The sequence below is a fragment of the Hylobates moloch genome, unplaced genomic scaffold (assembly GCF_009828535.3).
Source record: "Hylobates moloch isolate HMO894 unplaced genomic scaffold, HMol_V3 SCAFFOLD_15, whole genome shotgun sequence".
In the NCBI taxonomy this organism is placed as follows: Eukaryota; Metazoa; Chordata; class Mammalia; order Primates; family Hylobatidae; genus Hylobates; species Hylobates moloch.
This window is the reverse complement of record NW_026652290.1, coordinates 8,095,518-8,109,778: the sequence shown is the minus strand read 5'-3', so window position 1 is coordinate 8,109,778 and position 14,261 is coordinate 8,095,518. Positions and strand designations below refer to the sequence as shown.

At 63.6% G+C, this 14,261-nt stretch overlaps 3 protein-coding genes across 3 annotated transcripts in view; all 3 read left to right on the top strand.

Annotated features, from left to right (window-relative positions):
- OGFOD3 (2-oxoglutarate and iron dependent oxygenase domain containing 3) overlaps positions 1-2,333 on the top strand; it is a 71,994-nt gene extending 69,661 nt beyond the window's left edge. Inside the window, exon 8 of the mRNA XM_032178073.2 lies at positions 2,293-2,333. Coding sequence (XP_032033964.1) covers positions 2,293-2,333 — 41 coding nt within the window. The remainder of the gene's footprint in view (positions 1-2,292) is intronic.
- On the top strand, positions 2,300-7,884 carry SECTM1 (secreted and transmembrane 1). The gene is given in 5 exon segments (XM_032177441.2): positions 2,300-2,448; positions 4,588-4,896; positions 6,474-6,607; positions 7,119-7,162; positions 7,164-7,884. Coding segments are annotated over 5 exon segments (834 nt in total). The 5' UTR covers positions 2,300-2,354; the 3' UTR covers positions 7,417-7,884.
- A 2,721-nt stretch (positions 7,885-10,605) lies between these two features.
- On the top strand, positions 10,606-13,257 carry CD7 (CD7 molecule). The gene is made up of 4 exons (XM_032177440.2): positions 10,606-10,800; positions 11,224-11,538; positions 11,796-12,010; positions 12,699-13,257. The coding sequence occupies exons 1-4, from the start codon at positions 10,719-10,721 to the stop codon at positions 12,807-12,809; spliced, it is 723 nt and encodes a 240-aa protein (XP_032033331.1). The 5' UTR covers positions 10,606-10,718; the 3' UTR covers positions 12,810-13,257.
- The last annotated feature ends 1,004 nt before the right edge of the window (positions 13,258-14,261 follow it).

The following is a 14,261-nucleotide window of genomic DNA, read 5'->3' as shown; positions in this document are numbered from 1 at the left end:
CCGACAGGGTGGGGCGGGGTTTCCAACAGAAGGGACTGGACTTGTACTGAGCATAGTGGCCCCCTGGAGTGGGGAACCCAGACCTCAGGACACGGCACCCGCAGCCTACGCCAATGTGGGACCATCCCTGAGCCTCAGCAGCACCTCAGGGTTGCTGATGTGCCCCCCAGCAGTGACAGTGTCCCCACACCTGCACTCTGGGGCTGGCAGGGTCTTCCACGTGGAGGCAGGACCATGGTGAGAGCATGCGAATGACCGGGTGGCTGCCTGTGGCTGTGCAGGGCCCAGGGATGACGAGGCAGGTTCAGAGGGGACTGGAGCGCTTGGGGCAATGGGACGAGAAGGCTGGAGCCCGTCTGCAAGCCAGGTCCTCAGCAGGCCCAGACTCCAGGCTCCGGGAGGACCCCTGGTAACATGGGGTCCCTGGGGTTGGTGACATGTCCTGCTGTGACACTTTCTGGTGGTTTATTTGTTTGGAGAAACACACATCTATAAATCTATAAATAGCACATCTGAAGGTCGCTTTACAGAGTTCCCTCATGGGAGTTCCCTGCAGGTCATCTGCACTGTGGTGTGTGGGCCGCAGCACTGGGAGCTGGGAGAGGCAGGGCTGGAGTTGCCGCCCTACCTAGGGACTTTTCCCAGCAGGGGTGCGGGCACCCGAGAGGCAGGGCAGCCTGGCCAGGAACCCTTGCCCCAGCCTTCTTTGAAGGCGGAGTTCTCTCGGCTGAAAGGCGTGTCCTGCCAGGACTCCTGCTGGGCCTCACCCGCTGCCCCACCTGGAACAGACCCAAGCCGCCTCCCCTCACTTTCCCTTCCCTGGTCCCTATCAAAGTCCAGCAGGCACATCAGCAGGTTCATGCAAAAGCACGTCACCTGGTCCAGGTGAGGGCCTGACCTTTGACCAGCCCAGGCATCGGCCCAGACCCCACCAGTGGGACTGACTGGGTTAGGGTTAGGGTTAGGTTAGGGTACTCTCCTGTGCAAAGCTGAGCTCCTGCATGGGGGCAGGTGGGGCTTTGTGGGGCTTCCACACAGGGACCCTCATCCCCCAGCCGCTCTCAGGGGATCCAGGTCCACATGGATCCAGCACCTCCTGTATGCAGGGCATGAGTGGGGACCCTGTGGGAAGCACAGAAGCAGCGACCTCGCTGGGGTCCCTGAGAGGCTCATCCCTGCCAGTCTGGCCCCTCCCCCGGCACCGTGCATGTGTGCACTGGAGGCACCTCTGCCTGGAAGGAGAGGAGCCACGCAGCTAGGGGGCCCCTAGCGTTTGCAGGCCCGAGACAAGATGGCACAAGGAGGCTCGCCTGCTGGAAGCTGCCCAGCAGCCTGCCTTGCCAGTGAGAGCAGCAGAGGTAAAGCTGACTTGTGCGTTAGGAACACACAGAGGTGTAAACGATGGATTCAAAAGGAACGCAACTGAGTGCTGCCCTGGGACAGGGGCCGGTGGACGGGTAGGGTTGGGGGGGGCCTGTGGGCAGGCGGGGTGGTGGCGGGGGGAGCTGGTGGACAGACCGGGGAGGCCGGTGGACGGTCGGGGTTGGGGGAGGGGGCCGGTGGACAGGCCAGGGAGGCCGATGGACAGGTGGGGGAGGTTGGTGGACGGGCAGGGTGGGGGGGCCAGTGGACGGGGGGGCTGCGGTGGACGGGCTGGGGGGGCCGCTGGCTGCAGGTTGTGGTCAGCGCCAGGCTTGGCTGGGGGAGGTGGACCGTGGGTGCTGGTCACGTAAGGGTCTCTGTGAGTGACTGGAGGTCTGGACAGGACCCACGAGGAGACGCTCCGAGGATTGTAATGATGAAGCTCTGTGCCCTGGACGTGCAGTGATGTCAAACACATGCTCCTAAGTAGATGGAAAATTGGTTTCGTGCTTAGCGTTGGTGAGGGGCTGGGGCTGGAGGCTGGTCTTAGCATAGTGTTAGGTCAGACACGGCTACCAAGGATTCCACCTGTCCTGACCCATTTCTATAGGAAACACGCTCAGGCACAGTTACGAGTAATACATTGTAAAACAAAAGGGCTGACCCGCAAGGCAGATGGGGTCCCCGCCGTGCTGTGGGCGACTCTGTATCCCGCCCCCGCGTGTCTTCTTTGTTTCACGAGGCCAGCATCGCACACCCTCTACAGGCACAGGGAAGGGAAGGGGGCGGGGCTCTGGCATCCCAGGCACAGCCGGTCAGAGAAGAGTGCGGGGACCCCCAGCCTCCCAGCCCCCGCCAGGCGACAGCCGCTCCCACTGTCCCCTTCGGCAGCCGCAGGGGGCTCTGACCCATGGGCTTTCCTTCCTCCAGGGAGTGTTTCAAGAGCCAGTGACAAGGACCAGGGGCCCTAGGCTGCCCAAGTCCCACCAGCCATGCAGACCTGCCCCCTGGCGTTCCCTGGCCCCGTTTCCCGGGCCCTTGGGGCCCTCTTCTTCCTGGCTGCCTCCTTGAGTGCTCAGAATGAAGGTAGGTCTCGGGGCCCCGCCTCTCTGCTGGGGAAAAGGGGGCCCGGTGGGGGCATGACAGGGGCAGGAGGGGTGAACTGAGGTTGGGTCCAGATGTCACCAGGCCCCCGATAATGACTGACTCTGCAGACCCAGGGCCTGACCATGTGGAGCTGGGCTGCCCCAGGCGGTGGTGAGTGGGCCGTGTCCCGCTATGGATGGAGGGCGGTGGTGAGCGGGCCGTGTCCTGCCGTGGACGGCGGGCGGTGGTGCCCGCTGTGGCACCTGGTGGTCGCTGTCAGAGCAATTGTGGGGAAGGACCAAGATCACCAGTTTCCAAGGGAGAGGGTCTGGGTCAGTTACGACCTGTGCCGTGGCCAGGGAACAGACAGCAGCCCTGGCCTGGGGGCTCCTTAGTCAGGCACACCACAGGCCTGCCAGGAGTGGATCTGCATTTGAACAGGGTCCCCCAGTGAGATCCTCCCCAGCTCTCTAGACCCCCAACCTGTGCAGCAAAGTCACCTGAGGACTGCAGTGGTGCAACCACAGCTCACTGCAGCCTCGACCTCCTGGGCTCAGGTGATCCTCCCACCTCAGCCTCCCGAGGACCACAGGCATGCACACCATACCTGGCTAAATTGTGTATTTTTTGTAGAGATGGGGTTTTGCCATGTTGCTCAGGCTGGTCTCAAACTTCTGGGCTCAAGTGATCCTCCCACCTCGGCCTCCCAAAGTGCTGGGATTACAGGCGTGAGCCACTGCGCCACCCGAGGGGCTTTTGAAAGATGTCAGAGCTCAGCCACATCCCAAACCACATCCCAAAGCAGTTCAGTCAGAATCCTAAGAACAAACAAAAAACAAAACTGAAAGGAAAGAATCCCAGGTGGAGGAACCCTGGTTTCAGGAGATCCTGCCCCCACCCCCCAACAGTGGTTCCAAAGTGTAACTGGGCTGGGGCACCCCCTGGACAGCCGCCCTCTGCCCTCGGGATGGTGTGAATTTGTGCGGTAGCGTTAGAGGCCCTGCGGTCCCTGAACACTCAGAGTGTCCAGGCAGGCAGCCAGCCTGCTCGTCAGAGGAAACAGTCCAGCCCGAAGGCCAGGTGCCCCTGAAGCCCACCTCCTCCCATGGGCACCAAGGCCCCTGGCATGTGGTTTTGTATTTGGTGAAATGTGGCCAAATGGTAGCTCCAACCAGCATGCTGTGTGCTCCCTGAGAGCTCACTCTGCCGTCTGTCTGTCCGTCCATCCGTCCGTGTCCAGTCACTGGTGGACGCTGACGCAGCAGGGATAGTAGCAGCACCAAGACCCCAGGCTGGTACCATGATCGGGCCCCATGGCCTGAATCTCAGGCATCCTTGAGCTGGCTGCTGGGGCAAAGGCCCCGGACTCTCTGAGGGAAGCAGCTGCACGGTTGCTAAGGGGCAGGGTTCACCCAGGAGGCAGGAGAGAGAGAGACGGACACACCGGCTTGTTACAAGGACTTGACCTCCCAGGACTGTGGAGCTGTGTGTGGAGCTGGCCCGGCAACCTGGAGCTAAGCGGGTGGCCGGGAGGGAAAAGGGGATGTTGGGGGCAGCACAAGCAGGCTGGGCCCCACAAGGACAGGCTGGAACCCATGTCTGCTCTGCTTGCCTCTGAGGCTGGCCTGTGGGTGTCTGCAGAAGCCCTGCCCTTCCTCACGCAGCTGAGCACCTGCACCTGGCCTAGGCCTTGGAGAAACAGGAGGGAGCTGGGGGAGGTGGGGCCTGGCCACTGCTTCCCATGAAGAGGGTGATTCGGCAGGTCAGCAGCAGCACTCCTGCCACAGTGCAGCCGCCCAGCACACACGCCTGAGGGTCTGGCTTCGCCCACCCCAGTGGAAATGTACAGGGGAGGGAGTTGATAGGAAATGCCTTCGTCCAAGCTGACACACCCCAAGGAACAGACATGGGTGTGAGCGCACGCACACATACACACACAGAGCCACCCATCTTTTTTGTTGCTATTTTATTCTTCCCACACAAGACATATGTGCTGATTGGGTCAGGTGGATGTATACATAGTTCATTGTGTCCCTTAGAGGCCCTGTCTCCTGCCCTGGCCCTGGCCCTGGGCACAGCAGCCAGCCAATGCCCTGAGGTCCAGCCCTGATCCGTGTGTGCCCCTGTCTGGCCCCACAGGCTGGGATAGCCCCATCTGCACGGAGGGGGTAGTCTCTGTGTCTTGGGGCGAGAACGCCGTCATGTCCTGCAACATCTCCAACGCCTTCTCCCATGTCAACATCAAGCTGCATGCCCACGGGCAGGAGAGCGCCATCTTCAATGAGGTGGCTCCAGGCTACTTCTCCCGGGACGGCTGGCAGCTCCAGGTTCAGGGAGGCGTGGCCCAGCTGGTGATCAAAGGCGCCCGGGACTCCCACGCTGGGCTGTACATGTGGCACCTCGTGGGACACCAGAGAAATAACAGACAAGTCACACTGGAGGTTTCAGGTGAGGGGAGGCTCAGGGAAGCAAGGGGGAGGGGAGTGAGAGGGGACATGGGGAGGGGAGGGGGCCTGGGGAGGGGGAGGGCTGAGACTGAGAGGGAAGGAGGAGGAGGAAGAGCAGGCATGAGCGGGGCTGCCAGGAGACAGGGTTGGCGGGTGGAGAGTCGGGATGGAGACCTCTTAACCTCCTGGGACAGTTCTCCCTTTGGGAGGGGCAGGGGTCAGGCAGGAGGCTCAGGGGGCACAGACCCCACAGTGGGGTGGGACCCACAGAGGGCAGCCGGAGCCCCACAAACAACACAGAACACAAAGCTTCTGCTCCTCAAAGGAGCCCCGTCTGCCTGTGGGGGGCAGGGGCTCTACCCTGCAGCCAGGAAGCCCAGGCACCCCCCGCCTCCCTGCCACCCCCACCCCGGCTGTGTGGGGAAACTGCACCCCCAAATGCCTGTGGTCTGAGAGGCCCTCCAGACCCGCAGCACCCGGCTTCGAGGCACCTGCCTTCCCTTTACTGGGGTCACCCAGAGGTGCTCAAGGTCGCCCGCCCAGCACCCTTAGTGACCATGAACGGGGCCTCCCAGGCTGCCATGGTCCTGCCCCGCCCCTCCCACTCTCATGCTGTCCACCTCGACAAGAGCCTAGACCAAACCTGTCCTCGCCCCTCCTGTCTTCAGGGCTGGTACCACCCCCACCCTTCCCTGTCCCCACCCCTCTCCTCCTGCCCTCAGGGGATGCTCGCTGCCCCACTCTCTGCCTCAGCTCCCCCGACACAGGCATGACCACCACCCACTCATGTCCCCACTCGCCCAGCCCACTGCTCCCTCTGCCTCTTCTCCCCCGACTCAGGGCCCACAGCCTTCACCACCAGCTACTTATCTGGTTCAACCAGAAAGCAGTGGTGGCCAGCAGAGCACCCCCCGGGCCCTCTGTTCTGCCCTCCAAGCCCTTCCCACCTGCTCCCTGGGCCCTGAGCAGCCACCCTACCATGCAGGGCCACTGACCCCTCTAGTCACCAAACCCACTCCCCACCCCTCCCCTCCCTTTCCTGCAAAGCTCGGGAGCCTCCACGGCCCCTCCCAGCCCTCCCAGCCCTCCCACCTTCACCACACCCAGTTCCGACCTACCCGGGTCACCCAAATTGGGTTCCGCTTTGCTCTCCACCCCCAGGGCATCTGGTGAGCCCTTCCTGGGCTCAGGCATGTGGCTCCTCAGATACCTGGCCCTGGGTGGGCCACAACAGGGCAGGCCCCTCCCCTGCCCTTGCATCTCTTCCCCAGAACCCCAAGGCCTGAAGGACGGGGCCAGCGTGCAGCTCCTGGAACCTGGCACATCCAGGGGTAGATGTTTCCCTCGCTGCCCTGAGACACCTGCGCCCTGGGTCTCCTTCCACCTCTGTGGTCCTGTGCCCCCTCTCCTCCTGGCTCCCTCCCACTCCTGTACCTCCTGGGCAATGGTGGTGCCGTCCTCCAGGGCTCATTCTCACCCCAGGGGGTGCGTAGGAGGAGGAGGCTGGGAGCTACACGGAGGAGGTGGGGGGTGGGGGATGCCCAGCCCACCTGTCCACCCCTGAACTGCCTCCTTCAGGTGCAGAACCCCAGTCCGCCCCAGATGCTGGGTCCTGGCCTGTGCCAGCAGTGGTCACTGCCATCTTCATCCTCTTGGTCGCTCTGGTCATGTTCGCCTGGTACAGGTGCCGCTGTTCCTAGCAGTGCCGGGAGGTAGGAGGCCTTGTAACCCAGTGTGTGCGGGGTGGGGAGTCTCGGGTGGGGCCGCCCCAGGCTGAGGTCAGCGTTACTGTCCTGCACCTGCCGGGGCTCCAGGAGAGGGTTGGGGGAGAACAGGTCCTAGAGAGCCAGTTCCCGCCAGGGGCCCAGCCGGCTATGGTCAAGAACACAGAGCCAGGCTCCCCACCCAGACCCGCCCTGCCCTTCCTGCAAGCTCTCACTGTCCCCAGGACTCCCTGGAGGGCAGCATGGCAGGGCGTGTGGTCTCCATCAGGGATGGAACTTGGAGTTTCTGAGCCAAGGGAGCCTCTTGCTGAGGGTGCCGTGGGGAGTGGGTTCGACCTCCAGCAGGTTCAGAACCCAGGCGAAGGCTGGGAGTGTGCCTGGGGGTGGGGGTGTGCATGTGCACGCAGGCATGCCCGTGAGTGTGAGCGCACGCCCGAGGGCAAAGCTGTGGGCACGGGGACGCGCGGCTCACACAGGCACCTCCTTTCTCCCCCCGCAGAAGAAGTTCCTCCTCCTAGAACCCCAGATGAAGGTCAGAGCCCTCAGCAGGAACCCAGCAGGGCCTGAGCAGAGCCTCCCCTGACCTGTGGACCCCAGACTCCAAGCCCACCCCAAGGCCACTGGCACTGGTGTTCAAACCCTCAGCACTTGGAGCCCTGGAGCTGCTGTCTCCCCAACCCTTGTTTCCAGATGCCACAGACCCACAGCCGCCTGCAAGGCAGAGAGGACACAGGAGAGCCAGCCCTGAGTGCCGAACTTGGGTGGCGATGCCTGGGCCTCTCGTCCCACCTGGATAGCTCGGACACCGCCTTGCTTGGCAGGCTGGGCCTCTGTGTCACCGACTCCTGGGCGGGTGCAGACCCTTCCCCTCCACCCCCCAGGTCTTCCAAGCTCTGCTTCCTCAGTTTCAAAAATGGGACCACCTCACCGCCGCAGCACCCGACCTACCAGGACCCATGCCCCTCCCTCCGCCCTCATCAAACCCACAGACTCGGGCTCCCTTTCTGCCACCCCAGGCTGAGTCCAGCCCTAGGTGTGGGGTCTGCTCTCTCCACTCCCAGGGCTCCGCGCCCAAGTGAGGGGGCCCCTGCCGGAACCTCAGACACACTCCAGTTCAGGGCTGTAGGGGGACTTGGCCACATAGCTGTCCCTCGCCCATGAGCAAGAAGGGCAGGCTTTGGGGGCCCTTCCGCGGCAGCCCCAGGGGCCAAGGTGGGGTGGAGGGGTTAGAGGCTAGGATGGCTCCTGGCCCCACCGCCAGGGGGCAGCGCAGGCCGGGCCGGGAGGAGGCGGCGGCGGCGGCGGCTCGGGCTCGGGCTCGGGGGTCGGGTGGACGCTGCCCTCTGGGGCCGGACGTGCATCCCTCAGTCCCTCGGCCACCCGGGAGGTCGCTCCCTCGTGCCCACTGCGGCTGCCGAGCCTCCTTGGACCCAGATCTGTTCATGCTTTTGTCTTCATCACTGCGGCAGAGCCCTTTGATGTCTTGATATGTGTCAGGTGAAAAAATAACCGGGAACCCCCTTCAGTTCTTTGAAAAAGTTCCATGACTCGAATCTCTGAAATGAAGAAAAACTGACTCACAAACCTCCAAGTAGCTCCAAATGCAATTTTTAAAATGGAAAACAAAAATCTAAAACGTCTTTAGTGTCTTTAAGCCCCAAAACGTCCCTAAGGCATCCTCGAGATGAAGACACGTGGGAGCCCCAGCCAGGTGGAGACGCCGCAGGGACGCAGCGGCGCCCGGTGACCGAGGCCTCGCAGAGCCGGTCGCCCTGAGGGTCAGGCCGGAGCCAGGGTCCAGAAGGGGCGCGTTTGTGTCTCGGGTTAAAATATGGTTCCCGTCCGCGTGCTGGGTCCGGGGCCCTGCTGGGTCAGATCCTGTTCTGCGGGCACAGCGCCCGGGACCCCCGTGCGGCAGGGACCCCCGCACAGGGGCCACACCTGCCTACACAGGCTGAAGAGCATTGGCGTGTCTTCAGGTCAAAGTTTTTCTCTTTTTTCTTTTTTTTGGAGATAGGGTCTAGATCTGAGGCCCAGGCTGGAGTGCAGGGTCGCGATTACCGCTCGACCTCCTGGGCTCAAGCGATTCTCCCACTCTGGCCTCCCAAAGTGTTGGCATGAGCCCCTGAGCCCAGCCTCAAAGTCATTTTGAAATCGGTAGTGTGGGTGGGGCACATGGTGGTCGCCATGTCCCCTGTGCACCCAGGCAGGAAACCCAGGAGGAGAGCCTGGGGCTGGAGTCCGTGAGGATTTTCATCTTTTCCTGGTGGCTTATCTCTGTTTCTGTTTTCCCTACTGGGATTTAGTGCTGGTCCTCACGCTGCCTTCCTCCTCCGTGTGTGGGAGTCTGTGTCTCCCTCTGCAGCCCCCAACCCCACCTGGCCCCATGCTGTCCTCAGACACACCGGGCACGTTCTGGCCTCAGGGATTCCGCCCTGCTGATCCCTCTGGGTGGAATGCTGTTCCCCGGGGCCCCAGTTGGTTTCACCTACGGCCCCTTCCTGGGTTGGCCTTTGAGGGCCACACCCACACCCTGTGTCCTGCTGGCTGTCCACCTGGCCTCCCTGAGGTCAGCTCCACGTGGGAGGGCCCCTGGTCCACACTGCCCCCTGCTCCTGGCACAGAGGCTGGCATAAAGACGCCCAGTGAGCATTGGTGACCCAGTGCATACATGGAGCAAAGGCCAGAGGAGAGGCTGCTCCGGAAAGCGCCATTACCCACCGCCTCGCGCCACAGCCTTGCTAGGGTGCTCCAGGGCCTCTGCGCAAGATTCTGCCCCCAAACCCTCTGTCTCTCGTTTATGGAGAGTCTGGGGGAGGGAAACCAGCTCCCCCAGGACCCTCAGCCCAGCAGAAAACCTGCACCACCCCACAGCCCCACCTGTGTCTCCGTATCGGCTGCTGTGGCTGGGACTTCTGGAGAAGGTGCTCAGGGCTGCAGGTCCGCATGTGAGTCACGGGCACACATCTCTGCACACACGCGTGAGTCACATGCACCCGTCTCTGCACGCACACGTGGAGTCATGCACACCCATCTCTGCACACACGTGTGGAGTCACGTGCACCCATCTGCACACACAGGTGTCCACAAGCACCTGTCTCTGCACACACGCGTGGAGTCATGCGCACCCATCTCTGCACACGTGTCCACACGCACTCGTCTCTGCACACGCGTGTCCACACGCACCCATCTCTGCACACACGCATGGAGTCACGCGCACCCGTCTCTGAACACACAAGTGTCCACACGCACCCGTCTCTGCACACACACGTGTCCACACACTCCTGCTCATGTGCTGCACCTACTGGCTTTGGGCACCGACGTCAACGCTTCGTCATTGTGGCAGGAGGCCCTCAGGACAGAGAGTGCCCCCTCCCAGAGGACTCAGTCCCCGTGGGGTCAGAGGCCCGGCACAGGTCTCCCTCAGCCCCTGACGCTGGGCACTGCGGCCTGACGCACTCCTCCCAGGGAGGTGGGGGAACCTCAGGCCTGGACCATAGCTGAGACCTCCCGCCTCCAGGACACGGAACGCAGAGCCACAGTCGGCTGGTCGGCTGCAGCGTTGGGCGCAGGTGCAGCCCCAGGCTCCTTCCCCACGGCCAAACCAGGGGGTGCCAATTCTGGCCTGCCCTGCACTCCTCTGCACTGTGTGGGTGACTCACGGGTGGCTCCAGATTTCTGGGCATAAATTGGGTCCCAGCAGAAAGTACCCCAGAGGACCAGGCAGGCTGGGGGGCAGCTCTGCCGCTCACCTCCAGACCCTGCCACCTGTCCCCCGCCAGGGAGTCCCTTCTCTGTCCTCTGGTCTGCCTGGTCCCAGGCCTTGACCTCCTCCCTGTGGAAATGCAGGGGCAGGGGGGGATACAGGGACGCCCTGCTCTCAGGGTGGCTCTCGGGGAAGCAGTGCTGGGGAGGGGTAGGTGAGACTGCCCCTCCCACCGGGCCCACAGCACCACCCTGGTCTGAAGCACCGCCTCCAGGAAGCCCTCTCTAAGCTCTGAGCGCCTGCGGTCTCCTGTATGCTGCTCTCTGTGGGGTCCTGTAGACCCAGAGAGGCTCAGCTGCACTCGCCCGGCTGGGAGAGCTCGGTGCGGGGAACATGGCCAGGCCCCCGAGGCTCCTGCTGCTGCCCCTCCTTCTGGCGCTGGCTCGCGGCCTGCCTGGGGCCCTGGCTGCACAAGGTAAGAGCTTCCCAGGCTCTCCATGGCCACAGCTCCGGAGCTCTCCCTGCCCCATGAGCTCAGCGCCCCCAGCCTGAGCCACAGCACAGCCCCCAGGAAGCAGGTGGGGTGCTGAGTGGCCTCCAGTGTCTGAGGACTCATTTAAGAGAAGGAAAAAGGGTGGGGAGTGGCCGGGGCTGTCCAGGCAGGGCCGCTGCTTTGGGAGGAAGAAGCCCCACAGTCTCGGAACACGAGGACAGCGCCTCCCCGAACACCACCGCTGGTGCCCAGATCTGCTCTATGCCCCATAAGGCACCGTGTCTTTGGCGACATGTCAGCCCTGGGCTGTCTCAGGGCCCCACCATCCCCACCACTGTCCCCCGCAGGGAGGACATTCTCTGTCCTTCTGGCCAGACTGATGGTGACAGCCCAGGTCCTCCCCAGAGGTGCAGCAGTCTCCCCACTGCACGACCATCCCCGTGGGAGGCTCCGTCAACATCACCTGCTCCACCAGCGGGGGCCTGCACGGGATCTACCTGAAGCAGTTCGGGCCACAGCCCCAAGACATCATTTACTACGAGGATGGGGTGATGCCCACTACGGACAAACGGTTCCGAGGCCGCATTGACTTCTCGGGGTCCCAGGACAACCTGACTATCACCGTGCACCGCCTGCAGCTGTCGGACACTGGCACCTACACCTGCCAGGCCATCACGGAGGTCAACGTCTACGGCTCCGGCACCCTGGTCCTGGTGACAGGTAGGGAATGCGCCCATCCCAGACCCCCCTCCTGACCCCGGCTGCTGGCCAGGCTCTGCTCCCCCGGCCCTTGTCGTGGGACCCTCCCTCCTACACATGCCTGAACTGTTCCAGCTCCCAGCCCACCGCCCCCAGCAGCCTCTGAGATAGCTGCCCCTCCTCCCCTCCACAGCCTTTTCCTGCCCCGAACCCCAAACCCCGGGGGCTCTAACAGGTTCTCCACCGGGAGAATCCCTTCCTTCTTTTTTCCTTCGCAGAGGAACAGTCCCAAGGATTGCACAGATGCTCAGATGCCCTGCTGAGAGCCTCTGCCCTCCCTGCCCTGCCAACAGCCTCTGCCCTCCCTGACCCACCGACAGCCTCTGCCCTCCCTGACCCGCCGACAGCCTCTGCCCTCCCTGCGGCTCTGGTGGTGATCTCCTTCCTCCTCGGGCTGGGCCTGGGGGTGGCGTGTGTGCTGGCGAGGACACAGGTCAGTGTGAGCCCCAGCTGCCACCTGCACCCCACAGATTGTTCCCTCTCCTGAGAGCAGCATGGGGGGGGGCGCCAAAGCCCCAGAGGGAAACCCGGGTACCCGCCACCTCCTCTGCAGGCTCTGGAACTCTCAGGGTGGAAGTGGCCTCAGCGGGGAGGGAGGGAAACCAGCACCAAAGCGACCTGAGGGGGAGGGAGTGCCCAGGCTCTGGGCCCGCGTCCTGAGAGGGAGGGAGTGCCCAGGCTCTGGGCCCGCGTGTGCACGTGTGCAAGTGTGAGCGTGTGTGGGGGGGTCTCTGAGGACTGTGCGTGCATGTTGGAGTGTGCGGGCGTGCTATGTGGCCGTGGGAAGGGGAGGGGGCCTCAGACAGACACAGAGTCTAGGCGTGGCCACTGCCCTCGGCCCCTGCTGTTTGTCTGGGGCTGGAGTGGGGGCCCCGCTTGGCTTGGACTTGGTGGAGGGGTCCAAACCGCTTCCACTCTCCTTCTTCAGAGGCCCCCGCGGTCCGACCCGGCGCTGTCTGGGGAAGGCTCTGCTGGGAAGCCCTGGGGCTCAGGAGACCTGGGGGCCAGCCCAGAGGAGCCCCGTGGGGGTCTCGTGTTAAAATTAGAAAGCTGACCGGTGTGGCATGGGGTCCAGGACACCACGCTGGCCACTGGTTGGAGACGACGGTTCTATCTTTCAGATGAAGAAACTGTGCTCGTGGCGGGATAAGAATTCGGCGGCGTGTGTGGTGTACGAGGACATGTCGCACAGCCGCTGCAACACGCTGTCCTCCCCCAACCAGTACCAGTGACCCAGTGGGCCCCGCCACGTCCCGCCTGTGGTCCCCCCAGCACCTTCCCTGCCCCACCATGCCCCCCACCCTGCCACACCCCTCACCCTGCTGTCCTCCCGCAGCTGCAGCAGAGTTCGAAGGGCCCAGCCCTGCCCAGCTCCAAGCAGACACACAGGCAGTGGCCAGGCCCCACGGTGCTTCTCAGTGGACAACGACGCATCCTCCGGGAAGCCTTCCCTGCCCAGCCCACGCTGCCACCTGGAGGAAGCCTGACTGTCCTTTCGCTGCGTCTCCCGACCACGGCCAAGGAGGGCTTCTCTGTGGGTTGGGCCTGGGCAAGCGGCCCTCTCCTGTCAGTGCCGGCCTACCCACCAGCAGGCCCCCAACCCCCAGGCAGCCCGGCAGAGGACGGGAGGAGACCAGTCCCCCACCCAGCCATACCAGAAATAAAGGCTTCTATGCTTCCTTTTCTGACTTCTGCATTTATTTCTCAGCCACCAGGAGCCAGGGAGGGAGGTGGCTGACACTGCAGACCCTTCCCAAGCCTCCACCTGGGGCTTTGCAGCTGTGGCCTTGAAGGTGGGGAAGGGATCACTTCCTCACCTCAGCCCTGAAAGGAGCCCTGGGGGGCCTCTGACCCTTGAGAAGAAGCACATCCACCTGTCCAGGTGGAGGCCGGACCCCGGGGCCCTTCAGGAGCCTCAGGATGGCCCCCCATCCCCCCCACCCCCACTCCAGCAACACAGCCTCCCGAGGCCTCCGAGGCCGACCCCAGGGCACACCGGGACCAGCAAGCTGAGCACAAGGCTGCCTCACCCGAGCAGCCTGAGCGCTTCCCCTCCCTGCCCCGACTTGCAAGGTGCCTCCTCCTCGTTCTCAGAGGCCCCGGGGGAGACGCAGCCGGACTCTCCAGACCTTCCCAGGCCAGCGCAGCTCCCATGCTGCACGTGGGGACGGGAGCCACCATTCGCCCATTCCCGGGGGAAACAGGCACTGGCCCTCAGCCACTGCCTGGGGAGCCGCTAGGGCCCCACACACTGCACTTCATTGCCTCCTGTGACACAGGTGGGGAGCAAAGGTGGGGCCTTATGTGCAGGCCCCTCACCCACCCTTCACACCTGCCCCTCACCCACCCCACACCCACGCCTCAAGCCCTTCCTCCTGCTGCACTGGCACGTTAACCCGGGGTCCTCCTTGCGCAGGATGCGCCCCACAGCCTCATCCGGCTGCCTCTGTGCAGGCTGTAGGCCACTGTCCTGGTGTCCAGGACTCATGTCCAGGACCCGGCCTCTGGTCAGCACCCCTAGCTTCACATGGGCAGCCCGGGCCGGCCTCCAACCTTGAATGTGGTCTCTGTGACACCTGGAGTAGCTTCTGGGCCGAGGCCCAAGTCCTCTCCAGCCCATCCAGGCCCACCGTCAGGAGGAGAAATCAGAGTCCCCTCCCTCCCCAGGCTGCCCTCATCCCAGG

Excerpts from the sequence above, each read along its gene's own strand:
- CD7 (XM_032177440.2), top strand. The coding sequence starts at position 10,719 with ATGGCCAGGCCCCCGAGGCTCCTGCTGCTGCCCCTCCTTCTGGCGCTG. Across the intron at positions 10,801-11,223 it reads TGGGGCCCTGGCTGCACAAG|AGGTGCAGCAGTCTCCCCAC; the intron begins GTAAGAGCTTCC and ends GGTCCTCCCCAG. Across the intron at positions 12,011-12,698 it reads GTGTGCTGGCGAGGACACAG|ATGAAGAAACTGTGCTCGTG; the intron begins GTCAGTGTGAGC and ends TCTATCTTTCAG.